The following is a 20,243-nucleotide window of genomic DNA, read 5'->3' as shown; positions in this document are numbered from 1 at the left end:
GATTTTTATTTTTTTAAATATTTTTCAGAGATAATTTATTTTAATATTTTGATTGTTTATTTATTAAACGTAGTAATTTTTTGTTGACATTAAACGGATAAATATTTGATTATTATTATTATATATATTATATATATTTACATGATTATATATATATGTATTTTTGTCTGAATGTTTTTATTCCAATATTCATATTCTTATTCTATATATAAATATATATACATATTATAAATATACGTATATATTTTTTTATAATGAATTAATCATTATATGTGTATTATCAATATATATTTTATATGTATATCGGATGCTTATAGCATTATGAGTATATTTTAATTGAAAGCATTAGACGTAAAAGAAAATTTTAATTTGATAAGTTTAATTATATTTTATACATTTAAATATATAAATATAGAGTGTTTAATTATTTTTTTGCAATAAATTTTTTTTATTATTGTTAAGTGCTAATACGATATTTGCAAAAATATTGCTTCATGAAATCCTTAAATAAAAATATCTATAAAAATACTTTTTCTGGTATATTGAAAATAAACTTATCTTATTTTCTTACAGATTGTCCAATATTATTAATAATACGATGCAACAACGAATTATGTTTTTTTATATTATATTTGTTTTTAATAATTATTAAATTATTAAATTAAATTATCAAAATCACTCTTACAAAATAATCATTTACATAATAAAAAATTTTCAAATAAAATAATTGTAATCAAAATTCGATGCATTTGTGATAAAAATTAGAAATAAAGAATAGAGAATTATCGAACCTTGACCTATTGCCCAATTAACCATATATAGATTCACCCCTTCCTTTCTTGATCCTTTATTCATAGACTTTGCGGTATTTGAGAAAGTTCAAAGCGACATCATGTTCCACTTAACATCGAGAATGTGGAAATTTTATAATAATTCATGTGTTGAATAAATATATGTTTTGTCAGATCAATGAAATAATTCTTCCTTAAGAGAATTGATATATTATATCATTGATATATATATATATATATATTTATTTATGTATTATATAAAAAAATAATTATTCAGGTATTTATCTTATGCTTAAATGTGTAATAAAAAATTAGTATATTTAATAATAGATTTTTTATTTTTAATCATGATAAAATTTAAAAGAAAATAATAATAGGATAATTTTATAGATATTCTATTATATTTATATGTAGCAATTTAAGTTTTCTTAAAAGATTCAATTAAGATTTTTTTATTATCATTTTCATTACAGAAATCCTCCAGTTATTACATGTTATCTATAACATTTTAAAAATATACACATTATCTTGTTATCATTTTGTATACATGTACAATTAGACACATTCTCTTGAAAATACCGCTTGCATCGTGCGGATGTGAATATAGTATAGATAAAAGCTTGATATAATATAGTATCATTATTGTCAAATGAACTTTAACCCCACGGTGATTGGCATCTATGCAACTGTATATACATGTATATTATATATAACAACAGGAACTATTTCGTTTACCTTGCATTAAAGCTTACACTAAGTGAAATAAATTTTTTACATGAAAAAATTTATATATAAATAGAAATTCTTTATATTTAATATTATTTTTTTTTATATCTGTGCATATATAACAATATTACATTTTTATATTTGTCCATTTAATGAGCTTACATTGCTTATATATTAAAGATGATATCGATAAAATAATATTTGGATTTTATAAATTAACAAAAGAGGGATTAAATAATGAATAATATTAAATTTAAAAAAAATATAATATTTAGCAGTTAATTTACAATACTTACTATTTACTCAATATATATTTAATATAATTTGTTATTTTCTAATATTAAAAAAGTTCTTCCATTAATATTATTCATTTACTTCTTTTTGTATTTGTATATTTGTTCATTTATAATACGATACGAAAGAAAAATATACTCTCTATAAAATAAAAATAATTTTTATAAAGTTTTCGGAATTAAGCAGAAGAAATAATTTTCTAATACATAATTTTTCAATATTCTAGCACGCTCACATGTTATTGCATAAATTTATTTTCACGTTTATTCCCCCCAAGAGAATTGATTTAAATGTTGAATAGAATACAACATCGAATGAAATTTTATTTTTAGATCTGTTTAATCTTGGCATAGTCATCGCAAACAAAGTGTAGAGTTCTTCGTGCAATGCATTTCATTACGATCATTGCGAAGTATGTTACGTTTTATAGTTCAGATAAACAAATATCATCTTTGTCACGAGTTTTTTGGCAAAAAAAAAAAAAAATGCATTATATTCTATATTCTATTCATCGTATAATGACGAACGCAGATTCATATTTCTGTACGATTTTATGAAAAAAACCATTTCCGTATAAAGTACGGAAATATATATAAAGTATGTTCTCCTTGTCACGAAATATGTAACTCTGAACTCACGACCTTCTCCATGAGGAACGGACGTGCACATATACGCTCACTTAATACTAATTGAGACCGAATTAACTGGCATATGGATAAAATGGAACTTGAACGTACTATCGGTTGAACACTGACAATATTACGGTTATCATGACTCTCGTGAATCCACCGCCATCGGTGTTTTTTGTACTGTGCTTTTTTATTGTCAAATCTGTTCAACTCGCGACCTGTTTGTCTCTTCATATGTGGTTTTTGAAATCGTTTTTTTATTAATATTTTTTATTAATATGATATTTATATATTTAATTAATGTATGCAAAAATTTACAGAATTCAGAGATATGAAAAAAAATCCTTAATGTTTAATCATCCTATTGCGCTTTTAGAAGCTAAATTAACTATCTAATTATTGCGCAGATATCTTTTATTAAGAAATAAAAGATGAATGAATTATTTATTCATTTTCATTCATATTTCATTAAAAAATTTATTCACATGAATTAAAACAAATAAAAGGAAAACTATTTGATTGTAATAAAATTTAATAAAGAAAATCTATATTAAAAAAGATGAAAAAAAAACTTTCTATTAACGTTCCTTTAGTGTTCATAAAAATATGAATTTGTACATTCATATTTAGTAATGACATTGATGTAAAATCAAAATTGAGAAATTACAAAAAAAGAAAAACCTTTGAGTGACTTATGAGATTGATTACGCTCCGACTACTAATTTACTAATTAAAATATTCTGAGAAAGAATTAAAATATTATAATAATTAAAGTATATTAAATAATATTTAATATTTACCATTATCAGCTTCTATAATAATTGCAATTTTCTAATCTTAAAATCGTTTATTTTATGATCAAGAAAAGATGGTTTTTATCATGTACTATTAAAACTTGCGGCGAAGCTTTTCAAAACACTGGTTGATAATCGATTTTTATCATATATCTTATTTATTATATTTTTTTTAATATTTTAAGAGTATTAAAAATTGTAAAAAAAGAATAAAATTTCAAATTAATGGAAAAATTTTCACGGAATCCTTTAAAATTCTTTATAAAAATAAGTGACGTATTCATTTGAAAAATCATTGTTTCTTAATTGTGGGAATTTTATATTGTTATATCATCATGGAACTCCTTGGATGTGCAATTCCGGGAATAATTGTGAATCAATCAAAATTCACATATATTACAAATATTTTCAAGGAAATGCAGCATTCCTGAGAAGGATGCGCGGCCTTTTGCCAAAAAGTGAAATCGTCCTTGTATACCTAAGTGAGACACCTCGAATTTTTAGTCGTTAATCAGAGATTCACGAAGTCGTTTTTCAAACGTTGTTACATATATATTTCGGCATTTTTGACCAGCAAAAGTTTAACATGATTTGTGTCGTATAGATAATCTAATAATATTTAAAATTTTTATTAATAGATCAAAATTTTAATAATATGATACAATTGATTATAAAAGAATCGTTATCTTTCTCTAATTAGGAAATTATATCAGATTAAAAATAAATTTCAAATTTTTTAATATCATTTTTTACATATTTTATTTATTTTGTTTATTTTTTATATATTTATTCAATTTTTTGAATACTTTTTATGTTATTTCATTTTTCAAATTTTTCACATATTTTACACTTTATAATATGTTTATTTTATTTTTTTGCATTTAATTTATAAATTTCTTACTTTTTTAGCTTTTATTTATATTTACAATTTTCTTAATATTTCGTTGAAAATATTATAATACAATCTTTTTTTTTAGATTTGAAGTTTATTTAAAATAATTTTTTTTTGGTCATAAAAAATATTTATACGACAAATCGTTAAACTTTTTATACTATCATCTTTAACTTATAAGCAATTTATTTAAGAAATTTCAGTGTTCATCGTCAAAATTCGTTCTAATAGCTCTACAAATTAATAGAATGCGAGGTAAGCCAACTCGAATATGCAAAAGCGGATGGCATTGATTTGATTACAGGACTATGTCTATAATACGCTCACGTAACTTATGAGAAACTGAAGACATAGTATATTAATGCTAAAGCTGACGTGATGCAAGAGGGTTTTAAACGAATTAAAGCTGTGTCGCCAAGAATAGGCAAGAATCGCGTCTTTGTTAACAACACTACACGTGTTTCTTAAACATCAGTCGCCGTTTATTCAACGGACCTTCCGTTCGTGAATTACTTCTTTATCGTTTATTGAGCTATCTTTTCACATTCGTCTTTCATTAATGTTTTTCGTAAACAGATATGTGTACATCATATAACAATGTCGACACGAGGCTTCTCAGGTGATAAACGTTTATAATTTTCTAAACACTGAATATATTTGTAAAAAAAATGAAAAGAATATCACGTTAATGACATATTAAATGTATTTATAAATATCGACTATCATGTATATTTGGATACATCGTTTGGCAATGGATTATTCTTTATAATTTTATGATCTTTATTTCTAACAGTAGTCAAATTTATTTTTAACTCTAAAATTGGACAATTTTGTCTTTCTTATTTCGAGAAATAAATAATTATTTTCTAATAGATTTGTGCATATATTTCTTATAATATTATAGGTTATATTAACAAATTATATATTTTTTTATAATTATATATTATTATATTATTTTTTAATAACTATATAATATACAATATTTTTTAATTTGTATGTAATATACATATTATTATTATTTCTTTTAACAAAAATATTGAAAGATGAATTTTTTCTTTTAGACAAATGTTATATTAATAAGATTTTTCTTAAAATCACTTTTTATGTTTTCATATTTTTATCAAATATATACATTTTTTCTTAAAAACAATTAATATGATATCTTTTTCAGTTTTAAAAATATATATTATGTAAAAAAAATATATGAAATCATTAAAAACAATATTGATAAAAAAAAAGCCTTATAAAAAATAATATTCACACATATAATATTTGATATTATATCAAATAATTCAATTTAAACTATGAAATTTAACTTCTATAATTTTATATTGTATATTATCGTATATTTTTAATTTCAAATAATGACTGAATCTATTTCACAGAGTTAATCAAAATGAATGTTACCTATATTCATGTAGCTGATTGTGAAACTAACCTAAAGCTTAACCTAATAACCTAAAGAAACCTATATAGTTTGTCACTTGCTTTGTGTTACACTGGTAAATACATATAATTCACAAAATTATATATTTTTGGTATATTTCTTCATTTTCTATTTTATTTATTTATATGTATATTTTATTATATTTTTGTATATTTATTTACACATTCAATTTATTTCGTTAGATTTTTCAATTGTATGTTCATATTCCTTATTTAGTTTAATTATTCATATGCTTATCTATTTATTTCCATTTATGACTTTTATGTTATTTTCTATTATTTATCAATTTTTATTAATGTAATGCAGTAATAAGAAACTTTTGTGTAAACGTCACGTGTACTATCAATTATATTTAATGTGTATAATAATTGATTAATTTATAATTATAATTTATATTAAATATATAATAATTATAAAACAAATAATAATATATATATTTTTTATAATAATATATTTGTTTATACTTTTATATAAATCAAAAATTAAATTAAAACAAAATTTTGAAACACAAAAAATATAACCTAAATTACTTCTTTAATTATGAATATGAATTTTAATAAATTGAACATTTGATTTAAAAATATATTTAATATAAATCATAAGGAATTTTTTTCAGACAGCGAACTAGAGCCACCATTTCGACGAGCTATTTCTCTTAGGCTACCCAAATCATCGAACTCAAATACTATTGATCGCAATCGATTATATGTATCGACATATCATGGAAAATCATCGATGTCCATGACATGGACACCAGACAAAACCATACCAGTTTGTCCCGCCAGGCACTCCACACCTACGATTGACGCACCTGCGCCGGAATACCTCGCCCGAAATCTTCTTCAACTTGGTTGTCCTGCTGTGTCAATGCCCACGTAAGTTTCTTTAATCTATTATGCGTACACTTTTAACAATTCAGTATATCGCTTCAGATATGTACATTAATTAGAGATAGCAATATCCATAATCAAACGTAATCCGTTTCCGCGTTCCTTCTCTTAGGAATACTGCGCATTTTATTTGGGGAGGCTGATCATCGAGTGATGCATAGGTTGTGTTATTATAGATTAACTTTTCATATGAATTGCGTGAACGTAAATTTTTTTTGAAAAATCGATTGTTGTTAGAATAAGATATGAATATAGAATAATAGTAAATCACATCTTATTTTTATACAATTAAATATCGTTATTTTCATTTTTGTTTATATTTGATAAATTTGATAAATAAATATTCATTTATTTTGGCTTTTGAATTTATATGATTTTGAATATTTTATTGGAAGAAAAATATTCAAATCATAAATAATATATATGTATATATGTATATTTTAAAAATTATAAACATGGAGCAACGAAGAAATGGTAAAGTTTTGATCTAATTCCGGACATATCTTAAATTATAAAATAAATTAAAAAATTTTGATTCGCATAGAAAGTACCATTCTCTCGCTACGCTACTGTTAGCTACTGTAATGTACCGGTAGTTCCTTAATGAGGAAGTTATTTTTATTTCGTCAACCCATAAGACAATTAAATGTTCATTGTAAATAGCAGTACAAAATTATGCACGTGTATCGTTTTGTTTCATCCGTATTACTACAGTTATCGCGTGACAGAAAGAGATGAAAATAGATTGGGTTAGTCCAAGAAATAACATTGGCGATCAGCTGACCGACCGGCATCCCTCTGTCGGCTGTTTTTCCGAGATATTAGTGGGTGAAGTGATGCGATTCCAATGATTTTGTATGAGTTACATGCATGCTTATGTGTACATGTTTGTAAAGCAAGTCAGCTATACAGCTATACAACTAGGTAGCGTGGTATTCGGTCAATAGCTGGCGAGACTGGCGCAGACGCGCCGAAACAGCTGAGTGTGCGTTCACGTACATCTAATGGTGTTGTACCATTGGTATACATTGCAAGTGTCGTCGAGTAGCGAGAAGTCTATTAGCACGAGCGCGGACTGCAGCACGTTCAACACACCGCATTGCCGTATTTTCACTGCAAACCTTTGTGAAACATACTATCTATTTTTTTTTCTCAATCAAGAACAGACTGAAGATATCTTGCTTTTTAAATATTCGAATTGTGTTGAGATGAAAGAAATTGGTACATCATATTAGAAGAGAAAATCTTTCAAAAGTGAATCAAATTTATTGATCATCGTTTCTTAAACACAAGAAAAAAATAATCGAGAATAGAGGATTTACGAAAAAATAAATATTCCAACATTTGATGAAAGTTTCATTGATCTTCCGAGCTTTTTAGAAAGAAATGATGCTGCGACTGTATTGACCGAGCGAGCTGTCAGATTCGAATATTTTCATGGGAAATTCAAAGTTCTCAATATTGTGTACAATGAAGAAAGGAAGGAATATACAGGAAGTTTCGAATAATTAAAAGGACCGATTCGTGAGAGAGAATTTATTTTCTAGTCAGTTTTTGCATGTGACAGTGTAGTCGTAACGTGGGACAGTGGCGCCCCTCTACTGGACTGCTAGCTACGATAATACTCATCGCAGGTGTGACTTTTTCAAAATTCGTTTTTCCTGTCATTTATTAAATTTTGAATTATATAGTGATATTTTGATATAATTTACTTTTAAATTTTATGAACTTGTCAATATATTTATTATTTTATTTTAAAATTTTTTTATATTGAAAGTAAGAAAAAGTTTTCTTCTTTTTTTTTATTTCCTATTCTTTGTCTAGTTTACTCGAGAAAAACAAATAAAACATCTAAGGTTAAACACGTCATCATTGATGCATATAAATGATTCCTTTCTGTTTTGTTGCAATATATCTAATATAAGATCATATTCCAGTATCAACAAAACAAGATTGCTGTATCATTATATATTTTTAAAATTCTAATAAAATTTTTACAAAATTTATTAAAAATAAAATTTATCAAAGTATTAAATTTAAGAATTATTTTTTAAAAGTTTAATAAATAATAAAAATTATAATAATTATGTGAGAAATTACTACGAATTATCAATTATCAGATTAAAATTATCGATAAATTAGATTTGCGTGGATTTATAATCAAATTCATTGTTGAATAAGTTATAATTGGAGATGTACACATGTATAACATGTACGATATCATTAGATAAAAATGAACATTTAATACGAAATTTGAAAGGAAATCGACATTAATGTACAACGTTTAAAATGATAATAGATCAATTTAATATTTCGAAGCTATTATTTTTTTTCAGACCTCGTGGAGGAGTAGGGTCTGAACCTCCGCAGAGTAGCGATAGCGATGAATACTCGACGACGAATACTCAACAGCATAGTCATGGACATGGATATGGTCAAGGACAGGTGGATATCTACAACGTGCCCAAAGTCCAGGTGTCGGGACCATCGAACAATGATGAATCCTCTTCCGTCATCAATGGGTAAGTTCAATATTTTTCTTTTTTTCTTATTTTTGATAATCTTTTGATGTTTATAATCATCATGATGTTTATAAAAATCTGATATATTTTAATAATGCATTATTAGTAATATTTATATAACGTTTATAAAGATGGATAAACTAATATATATTGAAAATGAAATCGTATATTTTATTTGATTTATATTTGAAACAATAAAACTTATTAATAATTTATATTTTAAAAATGGATGTTATTTTGAATCTATTTATCTATATTAATTATTATATAATAACTTCAAAAAACTGAAAAAATAAAGAAATATGTATTTTCTTCATCTATAGTATTTTAAAGTACTATAAAAATTAAATTTAGCTTACTATTATTAACTTTATTATTTTAGAAATTTAAAATCATAAACTAAAAATGTTAAAAGTGGAAAATTAAAAAGATTCAAATAAAAAATTTCATTCAAATAAATTTGATTGACTGTACTTGAAGAAGTCATGTTTTTTCAATTTGAGTTCTTAGAAACATTAGCATTGCAACATGAACATAAAATTAAATAAATTGTCTCAAACTTTTTATTCATTAATTGTGAATCTCTTCTTGTAAATGAATTCAACATTCTATCTTTTTTTACACAGATAATCTTACAAAAGATGTTGCGAGAATGTTCTCTTAATATATTGATCGTCATATATATCATATTTACATCAGATGCAAATTAATTCAAATTTCGTGTATACCGAAACTTTTCAAGTTATATTTCTTGTAATAGTTTATTCTATCTCTTAAAAATATGAAATATAAATTCATAATTGATATAAATGATATAGATTATATAAATTACATAAATATATATAAATATAAATTACTCTTATTTGATAAATATAGTTTGAAAAACATCTACATTCTACATAGATATATTTTTATAATTTTTTCCAAACAAGATTCTTAAAAAATTTTTATTAAATATAATATGTATATAATATGCATTCTATTAGCTCACATTTTTTTAAATATTGTATTTCAGAAAAAAGTTGTTAACAAAAATCTATCCATATTCATTACATTTCTTTTCTATAATAAAATTAAAAATTATAAATTATTCTGAATCTTTTAAATAAAATCATAAAATTTCTTTTTATTATATTATAAATATACAACAAATATAATAAATACAAATTAAAAATAAATTTAGAATAAATTAAAAAAAATATTTTAAAGTCAAAGATAAAGTTATATACAATTTGATATAATTTTATCAATATTTTATAATATTTACAATGATATCTCAAAATTTTTTCACCCAAATGTTTTAAGAAAAGATTTAATAATAATTTTTTATGATCAGATTCCAACAATTTGCATGTTGAAAACATGAAATACGTTTATCTTTAGTAAATCTAGTTAATAGATTGATATACACGTGTTAATTACTACATATATATTACATATTATATGAATTTTAATTAATACTAGAAGTATATTCGATACACAATATCGTCGATAGCATATTACAGAATAAATACAAAATTACTACTATTTGTTTTCGATATGTCTTATCGTTTAATTCGTTGATTTAATTTTTTTTCTGCAACGCAAGGCGAGTATTTACAACAATGCTCGTTTGATATCGCGACATAAATAATTTTCCAGATAAGGAAAATGCTAGAATTCTTCTCTGGTATATGTATTATTTAGTTACATAATCCTTACATTAGCGTTGAATTTCATCGAAGTGTTTGCATTTCTCGTGTAATGATTTACTGCTTAACTTTTGAGAAATAAACGAATAATTGCTTTAAAATTTTTATTAGGTGAACTATAATAAAGATTCATAAAAAAAAATTTGATTTTTAGAAAAATATCTCGATTGTTATGGAAATTTTCGATCCGAGTTGCATCAATGTCGAATATAAAGTTGCGTTTTCATTGAAGCGATTATGAGAATTTCTTGTGAATTTTATGCTGAAAAGATTTTATTCTTATTACTGATTTTTTTACACTTCTGTTGCTGTTATAATGATAATTAAAGATCTTGTAGTAAGAAAGATTTATTATTATATCAGATTTATTTTTATCAGTTTTTGGATTACTATTTCAAATATATCTAAAAAAAAAAAAAAAAAACTTGTGCAAATTAAACTAAGTGCAGATGTTAATAATAATAATAAAGTTAGATTGTGCAAAACTATAAAAAATTTTAATTAATAAAATAATTCTTTTATTGTTAACAAAATATAATTTACTTTTTTTTTAATATTTTGTGTGCAAATCTAAATTTAAAAAATTTGTCAAAAATTGGAGTAAAAATTATTCAACTAATTATTATATAAAAATATATTAATGCTTTTTTTTAATATTAAGAAATTATTAATTAATTCTTTTTAAGATTTCTTCCAAAGTTATTACAAATAAAAATTTTGAATTTGTTCCTCTATTTACTACAAGATTAATTATTACCTGTTTTTTGGCTTGTTTTGGATAATTTCCATTCAATTGTGCTTGAATAAAAATCGGTTCCTGTATGCGTTTCATTATTACATTTAGCTATGCATGTGTGCTGCATTAAAAACGTTTAATAAGCATTGAAATTACCTTAATATTTCTTCAAAAGAGAGCATCGAGAGTATTGAAAAATATGCTTATTATCATATCATCAGGAAAAAAAGGAATATCATCATGTGGTGGGCCTTTTTTTAAAACGGTACCTGCGTATACACCGTTATACACGTCGATGAACCGATTTTCCATTAGTAAATAAGCCGCAACGATTGGCCAATTATTTTTAGATTAACTTTTATACATCCAAGGTTGTGGCATCTGTCGATCTAAAAATATCCTCTCTAAGAAATTCCTTTTTATTCGATTTATCGATTCTCGTTTAAGCGATTCTTGTATAAATCTTTTAACGTCCATTGGCTTTTGATGCAAATGAAACGGCGATCATGAAAGATTGATACACCATCCTTACAGATTTTGAATTCCTGAAATATTTATATGTTAAAATCTTATACATACTTTTACACAAATATTCGCTTTTAAAATATTCGAGAAAATATTTTTAATTCTCTTTGTTATCAAATAAACAAATACTGAGAATGATAAATTAACAAGAATAATGGTCGTACAAATTTTATTCTTATATTTATTGTTAAATACGTATCTTAATCTTGACGAATTATCTTCTTTATTTTTGCAATATTCTTGATCCATTACTTATCAACAGCCATCAAATGAGAATAAATAATATTTTTTAAGAGCACTTTTTTTCAATTGTTATATCGTAAAATAAGAAAGATACAATGAAAAATATCAAGTTTCGCTATCACATACTCACAATTATATACTTTTCAATTTTTTTTACTTCACACAGAAAAAGTTTTAATTTCCTATGATTCACTTAATGTTCCGGATTTCACTCGAATCTCTCATTTCTGGAACAAATATTTTTTAAATGAAAGATTTTTCTTCTATCCTTGCAACTCGAAAAAAAATGTTGGATGTTGGATGTTTCTTTTGTTTTGGAAAACAGTTTGCAAGAGTTGGAATTATCTCTCATCGCTTTTTAACGAGCGTTTCGCAAACGGGAAGAAAAAATTGGAAAAGCACGAGGGACAAGAGGCTGCTCGAGATTCTTTCATGCACGCGTTTTTCATGACGCGATAGAGTGTAGAAAAAAACAGCAAAGGAGCAAGTCGACAAGATTTATTCTACTATTGTGTATAGAACAATGTTTCCCAACTGTTTCACGAGTTGCAACTCTCTTTTTACGATAGCTAAATATCTTTATTTTTTTAAAAAATGAATCAAAAACAATAATAAAAATTTAAAAAAAAAAATATTCTTATTACAACCAAAGGGCAAATATTTAATATCTGAAATAAGAAAAGAATAATTATTTTTTAATTAACTATTCTTTAAAAGTAATAATACAATTTTATTCTCTATCTTTTTAAACCATGACATCGATGACAATATCTGTCATGAAAAACTAATCATATACCGGATGAGACTGTTAGAATTAAATGAAATTTGTCTACAGTTAACTTTTATCCATCTAGATATATTCATTTGGATAAGAATGATATCGTAAATGTGCAGTTGAACGAAATTATTTAATCTTTCCTTTTTATCAAAATTTTGTTCGAGATAATAAATCATCACTATATAATATATCATTATTCGTTACATCATACATGTTTAATAATATCGTTTCATTTTTAAAAAATTAGATCTTTAAAAATCTTCGACAAATTTGTCTTTTATTAAATATCAAATTATATTTACATTATTATCATTTATCAGTTATCAGTTATATGTTATCTATCATTATCAATTAAGCTATGTCTACATTACATGCACTATATTTAGAACAATGGATATTATACGTTTAATATATTAATATATATAATTTCATATTGGTAGAATTAAAGAAAGCTGAAAATATTAATAATTAAAAACAGTTATATATCATCTTTTTTAAAATAAGTTATATCATGTTTTGTTATTCACTATCATTTTGATATTTTTGCTATATCCTTTTCAAACACGTGAATAACACTTGGGATATTTCCTTAATGAAAGAACGGTAACATATTAGTCATGATAATATTCAATCCTTGTCGAGCGTGCATCGACTCTGTAGCTGAAATTGTTCTCTTTATTGAAGATATTCATCAGCAGTTTCATGTATGCATTTCGTTACACGTGTACGAAAAGAAATCTAATTTGTTGAATAGAGAAACTTATGAATTCTTGATCTATTGAAAATTATTTATATTTTTGTGTTTTATTACAAGCTCAATCTTCAATCAGAAAATTTTATCTGCGATTTTTTAAATTATGTAAAAAGTAAGGAAGAAAGAAGACAGATATGCATAGAACAGAAATGAGGCAAATTTCTTCATTTTTGTGACAATGATCCGTTTTCTATTTCGAACAAAAGAACATTCTAAGGTTTCTTGATGCAAGCTTTTGATATTAAGGTTAATCTCTGATCTAGTTTTAACTAGCATGTTGGTTATTGCGATTTTAGCTGATGTTCTTATTAAAATTGCAGTTGAATAGATTTTAGAAATAAAAAACATTAAAAATTTACAATCAAATACAAAAGAAAGATTCAAATCAATTTCCATTCATTATTTCGATAGTTTCAATTGTTTTAAGATTTTTTTATCGAATAGAATACCTGAAATTTATAACAAAATTTTATGATTATATTGTATTATGCTTTATTCTATAGAGAAAAGAATTTCTATAAAAATCGCGAATACCTGTTTTAACATTTTAGATAAATAATCAAAATAAAAATATTTATCTCTTGTACATGATTCTGTGATAAATGTAAAACTTTGGCAAATATTGTTCTTATACACTTTCATTTTAATATTACTTTTCCTTTTCTTCCTTCTATCATATATTTTTATCAAAATTTTTAAGGAAAACAGCTTAGTCTCGATGTATGTATGCATAAATTGATAAGATAATTTCTTATATCGTATCACTAACGACACAATATGGAATAAATTTTTCAATTTTATATTTTTGGTTTGATTAAGTCGATATTCATTATAGATAAACGTGAAAAATTATTAGTTTATTAATAATTCTTCAAAGAGCTGATTATGGTATCTAAGAATATGTCTTCTATAGATATTTCTAGTTAAGTTTACAATATTGATATGATATTTTATTTTTATGAAATATTTAATTTATATAATATAATAGAATCTTTTAAATATTAGTATTTCTTTTTTACATAATAATTTTTTACATAATAATTTTGATTTCATAACGCTTCTATTTTTCAAAACAATATTTATTTATAATAAAATCATTTTGAATTAAAATGTTTTTGATATTCTTTATAAAATTATATTCTTTATTTTTATGATCATAGTATCAACCAACTTTTATTAATTATCTTATTAAAAAGTTAATTTAAATATGTAATTTTAGGTCTTTCATAAATTTTCATGAATTATTTATTGAATTAAATAAATATTTTATCAGAGAATTTAAACTTATATGTATATATCTTTACAAAAAGTAAAACAATTTATTTTATAATCTAACAATAATTCAATAATAATAATTTTAAATTTAATAGATATAAATTTAATCCTGATTTAATTTAAAAAATGATTATATAATGTAATATTAAGCAACGCTTACCCGATCTTCCATTATCACATTTAAACTTTCTTTCTTTTCTAACCTATCACTTCACGTATTGAAAATATTATAAATACATATATATATTTTTCCATTAGATCATTCAATTTGATCATTCAAAACAATTTCTATTTGTAGGTTTCTCCAAATGAATGCAAGTCGTCTTAGTTTAGATTCGATCGATGGAAATATGATAGGAAGCCAATTCCATGTAACGTAAATCTATGTCGGTTGTTATATGAGGCTTCACCATGAACACGCGTTGTCTGTCGGATTAATTGCAAACCTTTTGATTCGAAATTAGTCTTATCTTCGATGTCATTTCTAATTTCTTATAACGGATGCTTTTTCTCGTAACATAACGATTAAACCTTCGGAACTTTGACGATGCTTTCCTTTATCGTCTGACACGTGCATACTGAAGAGCTGCGTGCGCACCTGTTCTGTGCATGCGCTTCCGCGCGCGCAATGACTTCATTTTTCGCACGACATGCCGCCGGAAAGTCAATTAAAACGCTGTTAGATCAGGATTTCCGCAAATAGCCTCATTATCGACACGAATAACAAGATATTTTGTATTGTTCACTGATTCATACAGTGATATATTACATTTCACACTTAACAATTATATTAGATATGAAAATTATTAGATTAAAACATGTTTTTTTTATTTAATATATATATATATATAAATATATAATGAATATTTCGCATTTAATTTCAAACATATGATCTTTCATTTCTTTTTTTATATTTTCTTTTCAAACAATTAAGATTTTTCATCTTTATCATTATAAATTAAAGATTGTTTACTAAGAATATGTATCATCATAGTATTTAACAGAAAAATTAAGCAATTAAATATGAATAATTAGTTATTCTACGTTAAAGTATTAAATTTTAATTTATACGAATCATATTTTGTTTTCTATCATTCTCACTCATCATTCCATGATAGCATGTTATCTACAATATTATTAATCAAGTATTTCACAAGGATTCGTTATTTTAATATAATTTTAAATAGATTACTCTTAATGCTACGAAGTTGAAACATTAATGTCAACGTTATCGGCGTTTGCTTTCTTATTCACACGATTTCTCTCCCATGTTAGACGGAGAAACGACCCCAGAAAATTATCTCCGCTTGTATGAAACAGTTGATTTATGATGTTCGTACGTGAACGTACGACCTCCATTTCCTCCCTCGTCGCTAGATATGACACGAGAATACAACGCAAATATTATCAGAATTTTTGCGTGAAACATACTTATCTCTCAATGGTCAGTCTCTCGTTCGAGAGAGATAATTTATCGATTCAAGATTCGACATTTCAAAAGAATCGCTTCCTCGAACGGTAGCAAAACGATCTTTTACACGTAAGTGCACACGTTTTTCTTTCTTCTGTTGATATTGTTCTGTGAAAAATTCGATGTTCCAAAGGTGTATTAAATGGAAAAATTGTTTAATGGATTTGTATTGGCTTTATAGGGACAGGTAAACAGATATTTTTATCATATTTGTATTTATTTTTTTTTTTCGATATGATTTGTTATAACACTTTCATGTATTGAGTTAAAATGTACTTCAAATATAAAAATGTATTTGTTAGATAATTGAGAATTAAATATCGAGAGCTATTTACGTAAGTTTTCAAAACTTCCGAGCTATGGAGCATCCAATTACTGGTTTAACAAGTCATTTTAATTGATTTAATTAATTGGTTTGAAAAAAATATTTCAGACAATTAAAGTGATGATAAAAAATTGAAATCAAACTTTAAAAGATAAGTTGAGTATAAAAATAAATAATTGTTTTTTTATAATTTATACAAAATATTATATTTAACTTAATTAATAGTACAATATATTCGTATGGAAATATTAAAAATATGCAAAATTAGAATTTAAATTAGACTTTAAAAGAATATTTATTTTTGTATCTAATAATCAATTTGAAGAAAAATAATGCTTTATTTTTCGTTTTTATTTAAGTAATAATTTCTTGAATTAAACATGCAAATATAATTTTTGCATTCTTATAAATAAAGATAATATTTTATAATAATATTTCTTATAAAAAAGGTAATTATTTAATTAAAAATTAAATACATTATAAATTTATATATATATATATATATAAAATGAAACTTGAAACATTTATTATATAATTCAGACATGTCACAATAATATATTAATTAGATTACATGTGTAATTAAATAGAACAAGCATGCATAACAAAACAAGCATGTACTGATAAAGCATTGCATTATATAAAATATAGAAGCATATTATATGAAAGTGTTTTTATTATAAATATGTATTTTTTTTTTTTTCATTAATATTTGCATATCAAAGTATCACAATGAAAATAGTGATGAGTTATTAATATCGAAGGAAATGAGATATTATGAAGGAATATAATTATGAACCAATGATAACAATTGGTTATCATTATTTTTTCATTTAAGAAAATATGATAAATAAAAAAGTATTTAAGCGGATCAAAATAAAACGAAATCAAATGCATATTTACTTAAATTCTTCGATGCGTTAGAAACAAATTATCTCATGATAAGCATAAAATATGACAGACATAATATACTTACAAACATGTAAGTACTATATTTAAAGTGATATTTTAATAAATAACTATTGTTTCCTTAATTATTTCTCGCATATTTGCATCTTAAAAGAATTATAGTCATTGTTTCATTTGTCATTAACTGGCGTTAAATTTTATCTCCATATAAGTTATAAGCAATGAAGAAATAGTTGACATTTTATCTTTTATTTGCAATTTTATTCTTTATTAACGAAAACAAAATTTTTTCTTATTTAAAGATAAAACGAAATAAAATCTGGAGTAAATATGTAAAAACAGAAAAAAATTGGTTATCTAAGTTTGTTTAATGTTATCATAGTTTAATAATTGATAGGAATGGAAATCAAGTCTTGTAAAGAAAAAACTTTTCATTTCCTAACCATAAAATTTTAAATGCCGATAAAACACTCTTATCTGTACAATAATGATATATTGGAAATTGGGGCACAAACATAAAATTGCACACGAATTATATATACTGGTAAACCGATATCGATATGTTATTAAAAAAAAGATAGCAGTAGATATATATTTGTTTTTGATCACTATATAATTGACAAAATGAAAGAGATAAAGATTTTAGTATGCAAAAGTCTATTGATTAGATGCGAATTAAATTATGATAGATGTTAAGTTATATTTATATAATATTATTTAGATATATTAATATTGATCACATAAATTCGAAGCTGTTCAACATTGCTTGTTAAAATAAATGATACAATATAATAAATTGATAAGCATTTACTAATTATGATACAAGAAAAAATATCGCTAGCGAAATGATAAGGGTGAAAACGTTATACTTAATTCTTACACGCTGATCGATGAGATATCTAAAATAGCCCTACCACTCTTCCCCTTCCCCTTCTCGTAGACCGTTTTGTTCTTCCTTTTCTGCTTTCTCTTTTTCTATCTCCGTTTTCTCTCTTTCTAGCGTTACCTCCTCCCTATTCCCTCTCCACAATCTTCCTGTTCTTTCTTCAGTTCGCCGCTCTCTATTTCTCAGCGTTGCGATCATTGGCTTTAGTTGTCGGTTCTACGCGCTCTTCCGTCTCTCATATTCAAATCCGACTCGCATTAAAAACTGACTGTACGATTTGTCTTCAACCCCTCGCAAGTAACGAACCTATGGCGAAGACGTTTGTGCAGTGTGCAGGAGAAGGGAGAGTTAGGATGAAGATAGTATAGGAGAGAAGGCAGGATACATATCGAGCGTGAGCAACACGAGTGAGCGCTGCCGGCATAGAAAGAGGAACGCTGCGGATCGACAGTGCCAGTGTCGGACAGAGACACGTTTCGGCTGCGTCGTGTCTTCTTTCGTGTCGCGTGTATGCGTTCTCTCCTTCTCCTTCGTTTCAAAACTACACATGCCATAGTTGCAAGGGATAGATAGGTTAGAATCGCGTGCGTGATCGCACGATGTTTAGCTATGCTGTATGTGTCGACAGTCACCTCGCATGCGCCATCTTGATCGTCGAAGTCAGTGCACCGTTCGAGTAGTCAGACGATCGTTTCGATTGATCGACGCGGCTGCGATATATCGTGTTCGCCAGTGAACGATCCCGCCACATTTTTTTTTCGCGCGCGTTTTTACGCGAAATATATTCCTGGATCATGTCATGTTTCACGCACAGTGTACGCAGCAAGTTTTCGAAACGGGAAATCAGAATTGTGAAAGTTGTTCAATGAAATATACATGTGCAATTATTATATATTATGACGATTTATTTGTGTGAACTATGATTTGCAATCGATGATACGTTATTCTCCCACTAAACACGCATGAAGTTATCGCTACTGTTCCAATTCTTTTGTTTACAAAGTGAAAAGGAAGGGAAGCTGTTGCAACTGAACGATATCGCAATGCTTATACGATTATTTTTCATCAACGGAGATTCAACAATTTGATTTGGAGACACACAATTGTGGGTTGTTATTATTATATATTAATAAATGTTATTGCATCTACGCATTAACGATTAAGAAATTTATTTCGTCTTGAAAGATTTTAAAATAAGAGTTTATAAATCATTGTTAAAAAAAAAAAATTATTTTATCAAATCAATTTTATTTACTATGTGAATATGTATTTATTATTATTACATTTTACATTATTGTGCTATCGTTAATACAAATCAAAATACAGTTTGAAAGAATAGTAGCACAAGAATAAAAATTATTTTCAAAACTGTAAGTGAACAACTAGTAGAAAAATCAGGAAAAAATCAATAAAACAGCCAGTCTCATATTCTTCTTTCGGCGGCAAGGAAACACAACAGAAACTTTTGTTTTCTCTTTATATTGTGTTTGTTGGCTTGGCAACCGTATGGGCGATACCCTTAAGGGCTGTATCGCAACCCTTAACGACAATGCCTGGCAATGCAAGGCGATTTGAGCGTTTTTCACGCGACTGTCGATGCAGTCGTTCAATTATGTGAAGAAACGATTCTACCGATAGACTGCAATTAATAATGACGATAAGCGTTTG

General features: G+C 25.2%; 1 protein-coding gene and 1 long non-coding RNA gene across 5 annotated transcripts in view; one reads left to right on the top strand and one right to left on the bottom strand.

Moving 5' to 3' along the window:
- Nucleotides 1-20,243, top strand: part of LOC100864466 (uncharacterized) — a 55,628-nt gene that overhangs the window by 298 nt on the left and 35,087 nt on the right. Inside the window, exons 1-3 of one of the 2 annotated variants that reach the window (XM_086907206.1) lie at nucleotides 4,709-4,745; nucleotides 6,190-6,448; nucleotides 8,800-8,985. In XM_086907206.1, the coding sequence (XP_086763332.1) occupies nucleotides 4,724-4,745; nucleotides 6,190-6,448; nucleotides 8,800-8,985 (467 nt within the window). In that variant the 5' untranslated portion in view covers nucleotides 4,709-4,723. Of the gene's footprint in view, nucleotides 1-4,708; nucleotides 4,746-6,189; nucleotides 6,449-8,799; nucleotides 8,986-20,243 lie in introns of those variants that run through there. The other variant, XM_086907205.1, reaches the window with a different exon arrangement.
- On the bottom strand, nucleotides 9,733-15,587 carry LOC116414090 (uncharacterized). 3 transcript variants are annotated; one of them, XR_015291771.1, is made up of 5 exons: nucleotides 15,148-15,587; nucleotides 12,311-12,407; nucleotides 11,569-11,957; nucleotides 11,434-11,493; nucleotides 9,733-10,938 (listed from the first exon to the last, which is right to left on the bottom strand). It is a non-coding gene; the product is annotated as an uncharacterized LOC116414090 (long non-coding RNA). The 3 variants fall into 3 exon arrangements; XR_004224534.2 differs by having other exon boundaries at nucleotides 10,418-10,938; nucleotides 11,569-12,235; XR_004224535.2 differs by having other exon boundaries at nucleotides 10,418-10,938; nucleotides 11,569-12,188.

The sequence above is a fragment of the Apis florea genome, unplaced genomic scaffold (genome assembly GCF_048593485.1).
Source record: "Apis florea isolate Af1SG1 unplaced genomic scaffold, ASM4859348v1 contig_2835_pilon, whole genome shotgun sequence".
NCBI classification, from domain to species: domain Eukaryota; kingdom Metazoa; phylum Arthropoda; class Insecta; order Hymenoptera; family Apidae; genus Apis; species Apis florea.
Note: the sequence above shows the minus strand (reverse complement) of the source record. Positions and strands in the feature narration are given on the sequence as shown.